General features: G+C 37.4%; 1 protein-coding gene across 1 annotated transcript; it reads right to left on the bottom strand.

Moving 5' to 3' along the window:
* Positions 1-968: 968 nt before the first annotated feature.
* plg (plasminogen) lies at positions 969-16,137 on the bottom strand. Its single transcript, XM_055054316.1, has 19 exons — positions 16,017-16,137; positions 13,980-14,115; positions 13,802-13,908; positions 12,881-12,995; positions 12,648-12,787; positions 11,480-11,600; positions 11,267-11,385; positions 10,381-10,543; positions 9,600-9,724; positions 9,297-9,456; positions 8,290-8,441; positions 8,064-8,212; positions 7,305-7,398; positions 4,460-4,574; positions 3,174-3,248; positions 2,944-3,084; positions 2,742-2,848; positions 1,935-2,080; positions 969-1,302 (listed from the first exon to the last, which is right to left on the bottom strand). The coding sequence occupies exons 1-19, from the start codon at positions 16,063-16,065 to the stop codon at positions 1,141-1,143; spliced, it is 2,376 nt and encodes a 791-aa protein (XP_054910291.1). The 5' UTR covers positions 16,066-16,137; the 3' UTR covers positions 969-1,140.
* Between the last annotated feature and the right edge of the window lie 1,541 nt (positions 16,138-17,678).

The following is a 17,678-nucleotide window of genomic DNA, read 5'->3' as shown; positions in this document are numbered from 1 at the left end:
AGAGAATTCGAATTGCTTTCTGCCCGAGTTCGCAATTTCCGGAAAATGCATTTTCTGTCTTTACTTTCTTTCAACTCGTGCAATTATTTCTGTTTTGTCATGTCTTGGACTTTTGGGTTTCTGGGTGAGATGCTTATTGTGACATTCTGTTTGCATTTTAATTCTCTGGATAAATTCTAGATATCTGAAGTCTGATGTCGTATGATTGCTCTTTCTCACTGCGCATATTGAGGCTCAAGAATCCGGGATCAGAGGAATGAATCAACGAGCTGAATTAAGTTATTCCTCATTTAATTCTTAACAGTGTTAAACAGCTTTTGTTCTGTTTAACACTTGAGTAAAAATGATAAGTTAGTTTCATACAACTTTGCATGTCGGCTGTTTAAGCATTTTACATACATTAGGTTTTGGTTGCTAATATGCTATGGCTAGATGGTCTATTAAAATCAACATTCCCATGCTAACAATCCATGCTAGCAAATAGCAACATGATTAGCTTGATTTAAGCTAATATCATTTTAACTAATTTGCGCTTTTACATTTTTTTGTTGGTACTGCATGTAGTATTGTTTTTAGTCATCATGCAAGTGCCAACCCTATTACTGTAATTAATATTATAGTAATATTAATTATTACTATGATTAATATTTTAGCTAGCTTCAGGTTTTTACCCAAATTATTATTAAACCCAAGGGAAATTCAATTTAACGCAATGAATCCAAGGTTTTTCACAGAGTTGTTTAAGATGCTGATGGCTGTGAGAAGGAAGGACCATGAAAGGAAATTGTCCATAATTTTCTTGATTCCTTCTCTGCAAAAAATTATCACTTTGACATGAAAAATGTCAGTTTATCGATGCTATTGTATAAGGACTTTTTTTATATGTTCTATATGATATAATATATAAAGCGTCTAAAAGAATGAAGATGAAAATAAAATAAAAATAAAGGAATGTTTGGAAACAAAACCAGTGTATTTTATTTTATTCAGTCAATTCAAAAATAATTTTCATTAATAAATCTTTAATCACAAATAGGTTTCTTCTAAAGAACATACAATTTAATCCCGTTATATAAAGCTCAAAACCAGGAAGGTGTGCAGCTGTCTTTGACCTCTGGTCACACTTCATGCGGGGACATTTCAGTTGGCCTTTACTGTCCTGTCGATCCAGTCCACAAACTTGGAAACGCGAGCGTAGACTCCAGGTTTCATGGCGTTGGCGCATCCCAAACCCCATGATGTCACACCCTGCAGGACGTACTTATTCTGTGCATAACACACCAGAGGACCTCCACTGTCGCCCTGTTGACAAACAAAGCCACACACATGTTGACGTTTTATTTTAATTAGCTGAATTTGGAAAATTCTTGTTTAGGCCAAAGGATTTTCAGGGATTTTCTTTCTTTTTGGAAATGGCAGCTATTACAAAACCGCCACCTTGTGGTTGATTTGTCAGCAGCTTGATAGAGGAAAGAAAGAGATAATATATTGTCTCAAAACTATAATATTTTAGAGTTAGATCCTGCAAAGATAACTACTATGGCATATTAGGAACATTGTAGATGGAAAAAAATGAGAAGTTAATTTCTGCGAAAATATTCTGAAATGTTTCAGATTAATCTCAGAAATTTTCTACAAAAAAGGAGAAGGAGGTAAAACAGGATTTGTTCTACAAGCGGAAGAGTAAGAAGGTAGAAGAATGAATTATTACATAATCTCTCCAACATTAAGCAATATTATTGATCTGTATGAATTATGAATACTTAGAAAACCAATAAATGATGCTGGAATTAATTCACTCGTAGAGTTATCAATTCAATTATGACATTATTAGTGAATTATGACATTATTAGTGAATTATGACATTATTAGTGAATTATGACATTATTAGTGAATTATGACATTATTAGTGAATTATGACAAGCGTCCTGCACCTGGCAGCTGTCGACTCCTCCATCGATGTGTCCGGCACACATCTCATGGTCTCTAACTCTTCCGTTCAGGTACGATGGCCGATTGCATTTCTTGTTCTCGATCACAGGGAATCCAGCTTCCTTCAGTGTACCCTCACCTCCTGTCCCTGTACCACACATTCCTGCAGTTATCATCCCAATAGACGTTCCCAACAGTTTTTAAAGCTGCAGTATGTAACTTTCGTTATAAATATATATGTTTTTTACATATTTGCTGTTGTAATGGTAAAATATGAAGATTTTCTCCATTTCTTTCCTGATATGCTGTTACCGTCTGAAGAAATAAGCAGCTCCCAGTGAAAACCAACCAATCAAAGGCTGGAGGAGGGTCTTAGCGCAGTCAATCAAGCTTATGAACGTGCTGTTAAATGTGCTAATGATGGAGAAACAATTTTGTGGCCATGCTAACTAGCCTTAGCATTCACAGCAAGATCTGTTGACAAGGAGAAACTGTAGCGCTAGTAAAAAGGACATGATTGACTGCGCTAAGACCCGCCCCCTCTCTCTCAACAACATGTAAAAAACATTATTATAAAAGCTGCACAGTGTAGCTTCACTGCAGCTTTTGAAATGTATTGTTGTGTATTTTTATACTCGTCCTGATGTTTTGTAAGTCTTGATTTATTTAGCTTTTTTTCCACTGTGAGTATTTTAGTCACAGAAGTTTTGGGCTGATTTAGTTTTTGTTTTCACCCATCCGCTGAGAACGTTCTGAACATTTTGGATCTTAGTTGCTTTTTTTTTAACTCAAGGCATTTTGTGACCTACCTTGCGTCTCACCCCAACCAGTGACGTAACACTCTGTTCCACTGGGAACAATGTAGTCCTTTTCAGGCAGACAAACAGGAAGCACTTTGTCATTTATAACAGCTGGGCTGAAAACACAAAAGTGTGTAGTTATGGGATTACATAATCGACTTCTTAACACCATGCTGCACTGGAACGCGATCACGATCAGACGTTTACTAACGTCTGCAGCTTGAGCAGAGCGATGTCCGCTCCATTAGGTCCCAGCACCAGCTTCTCCAGCTGCCGTATTTGTTTGGATGGTTCTGTAGCTGCTTCGTTGTGGATTCCCAGGACGACCTGGTAGGCTGCGGGCCGTTTGGACCTGCAACCGCAGAGCAAGTCCATCTAGTGTTATTTTAATAACAGGATTTGTTATACAAGCGTACTGCTGTAAAGTTTCTGTTTTCTGACCTTTCCAGGCAGTGTGCAGCAGTGACAACCCACTGTGGGTGAATCAGAGTCCCACCACAGAAATGGATTCCTGAGCTGATAATGGAAAAGACCATGAAATAAGTAAAGGTGTTGCAAAATTCACATTTAGCACATGTTTGTATTTACATTTGGGCTTCAAAGCTTATAAAAAAAAAAAAAGCCCAAGCGCTTGAAAATACAACCAGTTTTTGGCAAAGAGTTAATTTTTTTTTTTCAAAAGCCTTCAGACTGTTGGATCACATTCAACAGGCAGTGCACCGTTGCCTAGCAACCCAAGCATTGTTCCAGCATGTTTGGTCAGCTGGTTTAACCACAGAATGCACTGTGTTTTGTGTTGATTTATCATCCAGAGGCCACTTGCTGCGTTCTTATTGGTTGTGCCGGAGTCTCCACTTCTGTTTTTCAAAGATGTGGATTTGCATAATTGCACATCTGTTTGCAGCCGTTTTCACAAGCGAATGTAAACATTGAGTTGGGGGCAGATTTAAAGTGACAGCTCATTATGAAAAGAGCCAAAAATAGGCAGAACAGTGCAGATTAAAACCTCATTACCAAAGGCTCCATTCACACCAAAGTGTATAGTCCGCTTTGATCCAACTCCAGTTCTTTTATCTAGAAAGTCCAGTTTGTTTGGAAAGTGAATGCATAATTCACATCTCTCTGGTCTATTTACAGACTAGAGTTTACTGGTCTGTAGGTAGACCAGTAAACTCTGGTCTACCTACAGACCAGGTCTCAGTTTGGTTGAAGTGAACTCTGGATGCAGATGTGAAAGCCAAGCGGAATGCAGTCCCATACAAAAGCAAACTATAGCACAGGGCATTCTGGGTAAATAAACATGCTATTTCAGTGCTAGCAGGAGAAAATGGTCGTAGTACAGAAATTTGACAGCCGGTAAAATCGAACTCTACTTCATTTTGTTTACATTTTGTGAAGAATGAATTTGTGCTCAGTGTCTTCGTCAGAGGTTTCATGACATTTCCTTCAGTGACTGTTGATGCAGCGCCTCCACAGGTGAGGAGGGGAACAGGTTTGTGAATTGGTTTGGATCATTTGACACAGTGCAGAGTGATGGTGAATTATAGCAGCTGAAAATGTAACAAATGTTGCAACTTTGGTCCCAGTTGGACTGTCAGGTGCAAAGACACCTGAAGATTGAACTTGTGCGAAACGTGTCATGAATAATAAATAATTTAAAGTTGAAAATCTTGTGCTTTGGTTCCATTATCATTTTTTATATTTTCAGGAGGATTTCTCATGCTCACCTGGTCCGGAGGCTGATTTGCCAGGGCCATGAGTGAGGTTTGGACACGCAGCCACCAACGATACGACCAAAGCAACGCTTCGGCCTGTTCACCGGCGTCCCGCAGTCCATTCCAGCTACACAGACAGAAAAAAATGTTTGCTTTTTAAAACTTCAATGATAAAGATTTAATCCATGTTTCCTGACTAAGAAGGATAAAGATGAAAACTAAAGACTCAAAGAGTTTACTTTTTATTCCAAATTGTCTTTGTGAAACAATTTTTGTTTTTACACTGGATACAATTTCAGGTTTTTGTGTCATTTTTTTCCAGGTTAACTTACAAGAAAACTTTTACTGTTTCAGGATAATTTTCCAAGAGTAATTATCTTTTTTTCTCTCTAGCTCTTGGTGAAGGCAGCCACTCTGCACACCTTCGCTTGCTCTGTTTTTGTGCTGCTTTTTTTAAAGCATCTCTTTGCACATCTTTGAAGCTGCAAATTATATATCTGGTCAACCGGTCTCTCAATGCAACTGATCAAATTTTCTCAACAAGAAAACTGGGCAACGGAGTGTTTGCTTGTCCTGCAGAGACATACACAGCAGGATATACCCAGAATTTATTTGGATTTCTGCTGAGTGGAGTTGGCGGATACCTGGGATATGAACCAATTTGTGATGGTTTGGGCCGATTCGCGAACACTCAGACTAACATGCTGACAGAGGGACAGAGGCGCAAGTTAGATATGATTCTTGCTGAGATTTGCAGGCCCTAGAACTCACTAGTGGGAGGAATCGATCTGGGAGAAGTTGCTAGTCCGGCCCTGCGGGAACGCCCACACTCATTTGGATGATCGGAATCAACAGAGATGTACCAGTGAGATTTTAGGGCAAATTGAAGTTTAAAATCCACCTGACCTAAAGCATCTTGTCTCTGAACTGACTGCCCTGTGTCAGCTTCGACTGGATGGCTATCTCAAATGTCCTGGATGACGTGTAAACAAGACGCTCCGATTCTAAAATCATCCGTGTGACTGTGGAGCAGAGCAGAGCGCTTCCAAGGACCTGCTCTTTGATAAGACCATCAGATCAGACTGATCTGCATGGATCGTGGTCAGTCACATGCCGACTCATACGCAGCAGACAGATATACTCTGTGACTGTCACCACCTTTTCTGGCTCCATGTCTGTATCATATCCTTCCTTATCTTGTAATTTCATCCAACTTATACTCTATACTTTTTAGTTTATTCCTCTTACAAATTGTCGAGTACTTATTACTTTAGACAAACATTCTGATTTATCATTATAATATCGATGCAAAACATAGAGAAGCTCCTGTTAGTTCACTTAACAACCCAGAATAAGAATCAACATTTAGGCTTAAGTTGTACAAATCTAGAACTCACTTTTAGGCACCAACTCATTTATTGTTTCAGGAAAATCAAACTTTTAGTGGGTGAGAAGTTAGACGCTTAGGAATTATCTAGAAGATTTTTTTGAAATAAAGTGATTTTAAAAATCAAATTAAATTTTATTTGCATTGCACATTTCAGCAGCAAGGCATTTCAAAGTGCTTTACATCATAAACACAAAAACACAAAGTCATGTAACATATAATAGACAATACATTGTTACATATTACATTTCAAATCCAATTCTAAGCGGGTGTGTTTTTACTTGAGATTTGAAGGAAGTCAGGGTTTCAGCTGTTTTACAGTTTTCTGGAAGTTTGTTCCAGATTTTTGGTGCATAGATGCTGAAAGCTGTTTCTCCTCTCTTGGTTCTGGTTCTGGGGATGCAAAGCAGAACCAGAACCTGGATACAACCAGAACCTGAAGGTTGATACAACAACAGCAGATCTTTGATGTATTGTGGTGCTAAACCGTTCAGTGATTTATAAACTAACAACAGTATTTTAAAATCTATTCTTTGAGCTACAGGGAGCCAGTGGAGGGACTTTAAAACTGGTGTTATGTCTCTATCTTCCTGGTTTTAGTGAGAACAGGAGCAGCAGCTTCTGGATCAGCAGCTTCTGGATCAGCAGCTTCTGGATCAGCAATGTTCTGAATCAACTGCAGCTGTTTGATTGATTTATTGGACAGGCCTGTAAAGATACTGTTACAATAATCAATGCAACTAAAGACAAACGCATGAATGAGTTTCTCTAGATCTGGCTGAGACATTAGTCCTCTAATCCTGGAGATGTTCTTCAGGTGATAGAAGGCTGACTTTGTAATTGTCTTTATGTGGATCTGAATGTTCAGGTCCGAGTCCATCACTACTCCCAGGTTTCGGGCTGATCGCTAGGTTTTAGTTGTAATAACTGAAGCTGTGCATTGACTCTAGATCGTTCCTCTTTAGGTCCAAAAATAATGACTTCAGTTTTATTTTTGTTCAGTTGGAGAAAGTTTTGGCACATCCACACATTTATCTGCTCTAAGCATTTATTCAGTGATTGGATGGGGTCAAAGGTCACCTGGTGACATCATAATGTAGAGCTGTGTATCATCTGCATATTTGTGGTAGCTAATATTATTTTCTGTTATAACCTGAGGTAGTGGGAACATATAAATATTAAATAAGAGGGGTCCTAAGATTGAACCTTGGGGTACCCCACATGTGACCTTTGACCTCTTTGATGAGAAGTTTCCAATTGAAACAAAGAAATCCCTGTTCTTTATGTAAGATTCAAGCCAGTCGAGCACCGAACCGGAGAGTCCGACCCAACTCTCCAGTCGATTCAGTAATATGTCAAAAGCTGCACTGAGGTCCAACAGAACCTCAGTTGGACTGTAAAGCTGTAAAGGTTTTACTTGTCAGTCGAGTCCTGACCAGCCAATCCAGGTATAAATGAACATTTACACACCACAATCAGGGATCTGGCAGTAATCCCACTTCTTGGTCCTGTCAGTGGTGTAGCACCAGGGTCCGTTCACATCGTTGTCTGGGTTTCTGCAGCTCTGGTCGAGATTTATGGAGACTCAGTGAGTATAAACAGACAACACCGAGGGTTTCTTTAACACACAGTTATGTGACGGAATATTAGAGCCATGCAATTAAAAACTCAAAGTAGGGAAATAAAGTAGAGAAATTTAAATAATATAGTTGTATCAGAATAAAGTTGAAACAATTTGAAATTAAAGAAGGATTAATACGAGTATAAACTTGCATGAGAACAAAGTCATAATATTAAAAATATGAGAATTAAGTCAAAATACAAACTAAAAGTTATGGACTTAAAACAATAAAGTCAAAAAATATGAGAAATCATAATATTTCAAGAATAAACTCAATATTATGAGAATAAAGTTGTAATATTACAAGATTAAAATCAATAAAATATGAGAAAAAAGTCATAAGAATAGAAATATGACTTTGTTCTCATAATAACAGAATTTTGTTCTTGTATTATTTCAACATGTTATTCTCATAATGAGTTTATTCTTGTATTTTTATTTATTGTACAATTTAATTAATGTACAAACTTTTTATCATTTCCTTATAAGCATGAAACAAAATGAATTTTAATACATTTTATGAGGAAAAATCACTAAAAAGTGGTGCATAATTGTCAATAAATATAATAGTACAAGTAAAAACATGAAATAACTGTAGAGATGCTTACATTTCCCTCCAGACCTTTATCCGGGTGGCTGGTCGGTGTGAAGCTGTTGTGTTGGTGCGGGCTCTGAGCGCTCCACGCCTGGCAAGTCACGCCCACCAACGTCATGGAGGTCGGGCCTCTGTACGTCGCTCCGTTTCCAATCTTACAGTCTGCAACAAACCGAAAGCAGTGGATTTATCCAGGAGCAAAACCACCACAAGGATGGTGCAAAAAGAGAAAGATGCACCTCTCAGAGCCGGAGTTGGGCTTGGCGCTCCTGCAGGTTTGGGGGAGCATCTTTCGAGGTTGCAGTATTCCCAGCGGACTGCAGGGTCGGTGGTGTAGCACCACGGCGCTCGGTCTCCATCAGGGTTCCTGCACAGATTCCTCTTCAGGTCCCTGAAAGGCAAACGCTTCACGCTTTATGTCCAATCTATCAATGTAAAGCACATTTAATCATCAGTGCTTCACATCATAAAGTCACATTATGGTTTCAAATTCATCAATACACAGCAAATATATTGTTCCATGTTTTATTTATTGTGGTTCAAAAGAAAGTTTTTAGTCTGGATTCAAAGGAAATCTAATGTAATCAGGTTCTGTTATCTGATTCTCAGTTATTGTGGCAAAACTGATGATCTGAAATAAAAAATAAAACTTAAATCTTAAAACTAAAGTCATAAACCTCACAAAATCTAGACAGAACATTACGGTACAATAGAGAGAAAATCCAGTTTAAATCATTTTTGTTTAAAAAAAATCATTGGAGTCACAAATATTAACAATTTATACACAACAGATGCAACATAAAATATTTAAATTATGCTTTAAGTAGATCAGAGTTTTAGATTTATTTACTTATTCCCAAAACAGTTTTTTACAAAAAAACTCATGATCTGCTCACTATGTTTATTAACATGTTGCATTTTTTAGATATGGTAAAAGGTAATAAATAAATAAATACTTTTCATTAACTTTCTTTTCTTTTTTTATTAAAATAAACTAATGTCAACTCTTTGAAACGTTGCACTTTGGTGATTGAGGGAAATTTGGACTATTTGTTGTTTTTATTGACAAAAGAGGCTTAAACAAAACCTACTAGGTTTAGTAAATTATTATTTCTGATGTGCATATTTAATTTAAACTGTTCAGTGTGAGATGTTGTTGCTGTATTTTAAAGGTTTTCCAGACTTCTGTTGAGTGTGGAGGCGGTTAAATTAAAGTAAAGTATTATTTACCATCATTAATACTCACGCTGAGGGGAATCTGTCTGGGGTTTTGCTGTGTCTTTGAGGGGTTTGTGAACTCCACCACTGGCATTTCTTCCCACTGATCGTCTGTGACATAATTCCCCGGTAGCTGCTGCCGTTCCCCTCGTAACAGTCGTCGTCTTCTGGAGGAGCCACGCCTTCATCTGCACAGAGGAACCACATTTTCTCAGCATTTGGCCTTTCTTTTCTTACGACAACTCTAAATGCTTCCTGTGTTCAGCTACACCAGTGGATTTTGATTCTAGGAGTTAAATTTAAGTGAGAAAAGTTGAGTTTTTTACGGTACCCGGATCTGGAGCGTCTCCACAGCGAGGCACGCTGCAGTACTCCCAGCGGGTCTCAGAGTCGGTGGTGTAGCACCAGGGCCTCCTTTCGTTGTCAGGATTACGACAGTAGTTATTGTCTAACCCTCTGAAAAGGAAGAACGCAGACAAAGCAATTATTAATGTTTTTAGGGCTTTTAATGGTGTAAGTTACAGAAGCTGGGAATGGTCTCCGTCAGGGTTCCTGCACAGATTCCTCTGTGCAGGAGGAATCTGCACAGAGGAATTTTCCACATTTTATTTGACTTTCTTTCCCCGAAATAACAAGGAAACATGGTTTTCTTGAGCTAAACAGTTTTTGTGAAATGGTGAGTGTATTTCTCGAGACGATGAGAAGATTGGACGCCTTTTAGGACGTGATCAGGCTTAACACACCAGTTTGTCATGAATAGCGATGGTTGTAGGCAGACATGATGAATTACAGTATTTTAATGGGAAACAAGGAGGAGCACAGAGACGTCCAGGCAGCACAGGTGACACTGATGACGATGCAGAGACAAAAACATGCAACACGACAAGGAGCAGGAAACAGGTGGGATGAAAAACACAAGGGGAAACAGACAGAACAACACGGAGACAAAACCGAACTCAGAAACCGAAACAAACCCTGGTGATCACAAAGAAACTTTGTTTCCTCGAGATGAACTTCAGTCATCTGGAAAAATGTCTCCTCTGTGCTTCCGTACGGAGCATCAATCAACCCCACTAATGAGTCTGAATAATTTAAAAAGCGTTTGTCCTCACTTGCAGGGGTAGTTTTCAGGTGTGCGGTTGTGTTTATGGGGCGTCTGAACCGACCAGCTCTGGCAGGTTTTTCCCGTCTCCGTGACGGCGATCGTCCCTCGGTACGCTTGACCCTCGCCGGTGATGCAGGTCGTCTCCGGGACGACGGTGGGAGGCTCCGACGCTAAAAATAAAAAACCAGCAGAGCTCAGGTTCATACACCTGAAGTTTTTCTGCAAACTATGTGTAATTTTTAAAGATTTTATGTGACAGACCAATGAAAGTTGAGTTTGTAAAGTGGAAGGAAATATGCCACAAGATTTTTATTTATGGATTCATCACATTTGTTCAATTGAGTTAATTTTCTCGTAATTAAGAAAAAAAATTCATTACGAGAATAAAATCCTAAAATTCAGAGAATAAAGTTGCAGCATTTTGAGAATAAACTCATAATGTTAGGAGAATAAATTCAAAATAATACCAGAATAAAGTCATATATTGTGAGAGTTACTTAGTGCACAAACATGCACTATGAGAATAAAGCTGAAAAAATAAGAGAATAAAGTCGGAAAATTTTAATGAAATTGTAATTTGACAAATTCTCTAATTTTTACTCTGGACATTTTATTATTTGATTTAATTATTTTTATTTTCTTTGCTTCCTAGTCATAATGACTAGTAAAATAATTTTAATGCATCATTTTCCTTTCCGTTTATTTCACTGCTCTGTTTAATCTCCCACACATTGTGAAAACGGCTGGTGCTCTCTCCCGGTGAAGTGTCATAAATAAAAAAAGACTTAAAGATTGTCTTCTGGAATTGAGATAATAGTTAAGATCCATATCTGTGTGAACATCTGCACAAAGCTGGAAAGAGTCAGTTAATAAAGAGCAATGTTTGGACTCACTGCAGCGAGGAATGGAGCAGAAATCCCAGCGTTTGGACGGGCTGGTGGTGAAGCACCACGGCCGCGGATCTCCGTCTGGGTTTCTGCAGTAGTTCTCCTCCAGGTACTTCTCTGGAAGACTACAACAAGATTTATTTCATCCCCTAAATCACATGCGTTTGGGACTAAACTAATTAACCATGGTTAGAAAAACATATTTCGGTTTGTTCTTACGTTGCAGGGTTGTAGCCGTGATTCTGAGGTTTCTGGGAGTCCCAGCGCTGGCAGGTGAAGCCATTTTCAGTGGTGGAGGTTTTTCCTCTGTAGTTCTCACCGCTGCAGACGATGCAGTCCTCTGCAAACGAGTCAGAAGGTTTTAAAACCGGTCAAATATTCTCCTTTTATCATCCCTTGTGATATTTTCATTCCACCTCAACTTTAGAAATAGTTATGCTCTTGCTTAACTTTGAAGTCGCTGATAATGTTGGTGCCTGAGTTTTTTCTCACACACAACAGTAAAAGGTATGAAAAACTGTTCATGTGGTAAAATTACCAGATGGAGTTACAGATCTGACACCCTCTAAAGACATTAGGAGCATTATGAAACAATAAAAAAAATCAAGAGATTCTAAATGGCAACAATGGTGAAAACTTTGATTTCTAAAAGTCTCTCTTTGGGTTTTTGTCTTCAGATATTTAAAGAAATATATTCCAGTAATGTAAAGAAATTCTATCTGTGAATTGGAAAATAAATTTGCTTGTGGATGGAAATGTGCTAAGAAAAAGCTACAAAAAAAACCTTGCGCTAGAATAAAGAGTTTCCTGGCTTCATCAAAAGAGGTTTATTTAATCAAACTTTTTCCACATCACCAGATGTTGCTACACAAACCAAGAAGAAGAAAATGACAGGAAGTAGTCAGAGGATCATGTCAGGTTTTTTTTAATGACATTGTGTCAGCGTATTACTCACCTGAGGTTTTTATTGTTTAATGGAAACACCGGAATTGTGAAATTATGGAGTTTTCTTACATTAGCGAAATGCTAGCTGAGTTTCCATTGACTATAAAATTGCACAATTTGGAACGCACTTATTTTGAAAAAAGTCTTGTTTTCCTGTACAATTTAGGAAAACAAGACTTTTTTTTGAGGCGGCCGTATCAAAATAATTGTATTTAACAAATCTGCAATTTAAACTTTTCTTTCTGCATCACAAATCACATGATGAACAACTGATGTTGCTACTGGAACAAACCATGAAGAAGAAGACGACAGGAAGTAGTTAGAGGATCAAGGATGATATACGCAAAGTTTTGCAACAAAACTCTTTGTGTAATGAAAACACAGAGACTTCTAACGTACGGTAAGGAGCCTTTGCTCTCTTTTTTAAAAATGTTAACCTTACCAGTGCAGCTGGAGACATTGCAATGCTCCCAGCGGGTGTCTGGGTCAGTGGTGTAACACCAGGGTCCATTGGCATCCGAATCAGGATTTCTGCAGAAGTTTGAGTCCAGGTCATTGAGGGGATTAGTCTGTGGTGAGAAACTTCAAGAGACACAAAACAGGAACCGTTAGAAAAAAGATATCAAATGATCAAATACCGTGAGGGGAATAAATCTGGTGTCTGTGAATAGATACTTGGGTCTGTGTGGAAATTTTGCATCCCATCTTTGACAGAGTTTTCCTGTTTTTGTTCTGTCTTTGGTTCCTCTGTAATCTGCTCCGTTCCCATTGATACACTCCAGGAGATATTCTGGACGAAACAAAGCAGTTTTCCAGAGTGAATCATGCAACTGGTACCAAACAGAATCATGCAACTGGTACCAAACTGAATCATGCAACTGGTACCAAACTGAATCATGCAACTGGTACCAAACAGAATCATGCAACTGGTACCAAACTGAATCATGCAACTGGTACCAAACTGAATCATGCAACTGGTGCCAAACTGAATCATGCAACTGGTACCAAACTGAATCATGCAACTGGTACCAAACTGAATCATGCAACTGGTGCCAAACTGAATCATGCAACTGGTACCAAACTGAATCATGCAACTGGTACCAAACTGAATCATGCAACTGGTACCAAACTGAATCATGCAACTGGTACCAAACTGAATCATGCAACTGGTACCAAACTGAATCATGCAACTGGTACCAAACTGAATCATGCAACTGGTGCCAAACTGAATCATGCAACTGGTACCAAACTGAATCATGCAACTGGTACCAAACTGAATCATGCAACTGGTACCAAACTGAATCATGCAACTGGTACCAAACAGAATCATGCAACTGGCACCAAACTGAATCATGCAACTGGTACCAAACTGAATCATGCGTCTGGTACCAAACTGAATCATGCGTCTGGTACCAAGCTGTGCTGTTTGAGTCCAGAAATCTAGAGCACATTTGGCTGCACATTCAGCTGTGTCATTGATCGCTGCTGTTTGCAGACATGGTTCAAATGTCGCTGCTGTTGCATCACAGAACAAACTTTAACATCTGACCAGTGGAAAAGTGGGAAACATCTTCAGTGAAACAAAAAGCAGCTTACTCTTTTTTTCATATAAAGCGGAGCTCTGTCTGCGAAGAACAAGCTCCGTCTTTGAATTTGCTGCTGCTGTCCAACACTCCTGATCCTTCTCCACATAAGCAAAAGCTCTGGAAGATAAAGACAGATCAAACTTTAAATTTCCTGCAGACACTGGAGAAGATGGGAGTTTTTTACTTACCTGCATGTGAAGGACGTTTCAGCTTCACATTTGGCTGCACATTCAGCTGCGTTGTTTACCATGTACTGCCTTTTGTTCAGAGAGAGAACCCACGCGCCTTCAGTTTTGGAGTAACCTTCTATTTCTGTTCCACCAACTGGAAGAAAAAATCAACATTTTATGCATTAATGAAAGACGAGGATCTTTTACGACACCTTCTGTTAAACAGAAGTACATATTTTCAGGTAGAAAATTTTAAAGACTGCTGATTTTATGTTTGTTGGATGCAATGTCTGCTGGTATTACTTTTCGTTTTTTACGTCTTTTGAAGTGAATAGACAAAAAAGTGCCTATTTAATCCTACTCTGCATATGTATTTAACGCAATATACATGAAAAAATGACGTAAAATAATAACAAAACTGTTTCCTGGACACCAAAGAGTCTTTTATAACATGATAAATTTAAAAAATGAAATATTCCAGCTAAACCGGGATGTTTGAGACAATTTAAGAACTGTTTTATCTGAATCTGTTTGCAGGAATCAAGTTCATGACCTAGTTGACCCCTCGTTATGTAAGAAAATGTGATGGCAACTTTAGTCAGACAAACATTTCTAAATATTCAGGGTTTCATTCAATGCATTTTTTAATTACTAACAAATGTTCTCGTTTTTATACCCACTCAGACACAAATGGAAATGAGAATCACATTTCTCCAGATCTTACAAATTTTTGTCTCTTTTTTTTTTGTTCAGCTCTGCATAAAGTTGAATGAGCAACATGTCCAAGTCCAGGTTACAAAACAAATTTTAAACTCACAAGAAAAACAATTTATGCAAAAATAAATAAACTTTTATTATACAGGTGCAAAACATTTAAAACATCAGTTTGATTTTCTTCATGCTCTTCTCATAAGATACATTTCTTAAAGAAATATTTGCTGCTTTCCTGCTGGGATGCTAGCACGTCCAAGACTGCTAGCTAAAAAAGAGATAATAATAATAATAAACATAATGATAGATTTGGTATTTTAATAAAACAGGATTAGATTAAATTAACTAATTCCAAATTACATTAAGTTTTTTGTTAACTGTCATCCCTTTTTTGTTTGAGCTAATAGCATTTAGCTGCACTGACCAGTTAACATGTCATAGAGCTCAATGCTAAACGATTTTAATTCCATTAAATAATCTGTTAACTGTATAACTGTAATCTGATTTCAGGTACGGTAAGCCATCGACTCTTTTCTTTTGTTTCCCACATCATGAAAAAAAACATTGAGTTCAAAACGTTTTTAGTTTTTTCTACAAGATATGAAGATTAGTTTTAATTTAAAGACAGTTTCTGAGTCATATCTTGTCTAACTGCACTTGTTACTCTAAAGCTCATTGGTTTAAAATCCTTACTGTTTAATTATTTCACAATAAAAATAAAATAAATAAAAAATGGTGTAATTAGAAAAAAGAAGAAGCCTAAAAGCTGTTTTTTGGAGCATTGAGGATTTATCACAAATTATTCATTATTTTCGTCCTACTAACAAAAGTTGAGTTGAATGAATGTCTAAAATTATTTTTTATACAAAACAAAAAGCTACATACAACATGATTTTCTGTTTTCTGGTTGAGTAATCCGATCAAACGTCTCGTCTTTGATCTATTTGAAAGCTAAACAGCGATTTAAAATCTTCTTGCAAAGGCTTTGAGAAAAACAAATTATTGCACAGAGGCTTTATTCACACCATACCTCTGGAGAACTAAAGAGACAAGGACAGAAAGATTCACAGGACTGGGACAAAACAGCTGCAAACTGCAATCAATACATAAGAATGCAACCATTTTATTGGAAGTTTTATTTGATTTAGCAGGTTAGATGTCAGATTAGATGAATGGAACAGATCCAGTGAAAAGCTTTAAAGGTTTTATATATCACATTTTTAATCATTTAAACAAGCAAAAAAAAAAATACAAACCAGAAGTATTTGATCCAATCCTGTTTGTGTGAAATTTAAACCATCTTATTAAGCCTTGGTTCCAGGAATCAGCGGTTTTGTTTCTTACCTGAGCAGATGAAGACTCCGAACACAAGAGCTGCCTTGCATAAGTCCATGTTGAGGATTCAGACTAGCAGCTCATTATCCACTCAGCCAGACGCCACTTCTGATGTATATTTACGATCCGAACGGCTCAGGAGGACAAATAGGAGGACTCAGTCCTATTTGGTCAATCATTGACGAGGACAGCAAAGAGCAAAAGGTCAGAATCCTTGTTTATGGTAGATTTTTGGACCGGACCATCAGTCCAGCACCACACTGTGAAGGTATTTCATTCACAAAGAGTCACTTTCTGTGTTCTGGTAAAGAAGAGCCTGGTCGGTGTGAAACAACCTGATTTGTTATTTTTAACCCACCATGTCAGGTTTTCAAAAGCTGCTTCCTGAACTTCGATTCTGTTTGATTTAATCTGCAAATTTTTTTCTGACTTCACTTCAAGCACAAATAAAACAACAAATATTTGTTGTTATTTGTTTCCTTCTTTGATTACTCTTTTATTCTTATTATTTTTGGTGAATATATGAATTAGACTCCATCACTAATGTCTGTTCAGAGGACAAAACTGCAGATTTGCTGATGTGAACCAGATGAAACAGGATCAATATCCACTGTTAATCTTCAGCTAAAAGAGATCAGTGTCCTTCTTTGCAAACAAGTCATTTCAAAACAACCAACTTTCAGTACAACGGGAACATCCAGAGTTTGGTTTTCAGAGGACGGAAATATGTTTCTAAAACTCTGCACAAAGTTCAGACGGTATTATTGACCCAATGCAGCTTTTCAGATCAAATCCAGTCAATTAAATTTGATCAATCTTAATTAACCAACAACAGAATGAAATCTTCTGAATGTTATAGTTATAATTGGTACAGCTGGGTCTTTCCAGTCATCGATTCTTGAGTTTCTCTGCATTGATCCAAAGATTTAACAAACATTTCCTGATCAGAATGAGAATATTGTTAAATATAGGGTTAGGGTTAGGGCAGGGTTAAGGTTAGCTGTGAAGGCTGAAGCAAGCTTGACCTTCGAATGACAGATTTACATTTCTCAAAGAGAAAATTCTTTGTAAAAAGTTGAGAGAATACTTTAATTCCATTCTTGATTTCTTTAAATGGAAAATGGGTGAGAATCTGACAGGCAGTCGGATTGCGAAGGAAAGTTTTACTTTTCTGAATTTTTAGATTCTTTTAAATTTGTGTTTTCTAATTAGAGGTTTTGAAACTGTCCATTTATTTTACCCATAAGTATGAAAGAGGATTTGGGCCACTGTAAAAATAAAAATAACATTAAAATAAAATAAAAATCTGACTTTAATCTCCCAAGATCAAAAGTGAAAGTTTTGAGAAAAATGTCAGAATTTTGAGATTAAAATCAGAGTCTGAGGAAAAACAGATTTAGATTAAAATCTGAATTATGAAAGAAGAATTATGAGGAATTATGAGATTAAGATAAAATCAGAATTTTTAGAAAAGTTTGTTTTTTTTACTGTGCTCTTCCTTTTATAAAGCAATATACACATCCTGAATATAATTTGCCTTATTTTTTATTTTCCACTCTTTCAAGCTAACAAAAATTTTTAATAAAACTCACAATTCTTATAAAATTTCTTCCAGTCTGTGTCCTATGGTCTTTGTTTTCCACATGATTTCTATCAATCAAAGCAGAACCC

The sequence above is a fragment of the Poeciliopsis prolifica genome, unplaced genomic scaffold, assembly GCF_027474105.1.
Source record: "Poeciliopsis prolifica strain line A6 unplaced genomic scaffold, Auburn_PproV2 SCAFFOLD039, whole genome shotgun sequence".
In the NCBI taxonomy this organism is placed as follows: Eukaryota; Metazoa; Chordata; class Actinopteri; order Cyprinodontiformes; family Poeciliidae; genus Poeciliopsis; species Poeciliopsis prolifica.
The sequence above is the reverse complement of the archived record's forward strand: the minus strand, read 5'-3'. Positions and strand labels throughout refer to the sequence as shown.

Bases quoted from the DNA above. Each gene is read 5' to 3' on its own strand.
- plg (XM_055054316.1), bottom strand. From the start codon at position 16,065: ATGGACTTATGCAAGGCAGCTCTTGTGTTCGGAGTCTTCATCTGCTCA. The intron at 9,725-10,380 runs GTGAGGACAAAC...CTTCCTTTTCAG, and splicing joins CCTGAAAACTACCCCTGCAA to AGGGTTAGACAATAACTACT. The intron at 8,442-9,296 runs GTGAGTATTAAT...TTTGCCTTTCAG, and splicing joins CCAGACAGATTCCCCTCAGC to GGACCTGAAGAGGAATCTGT.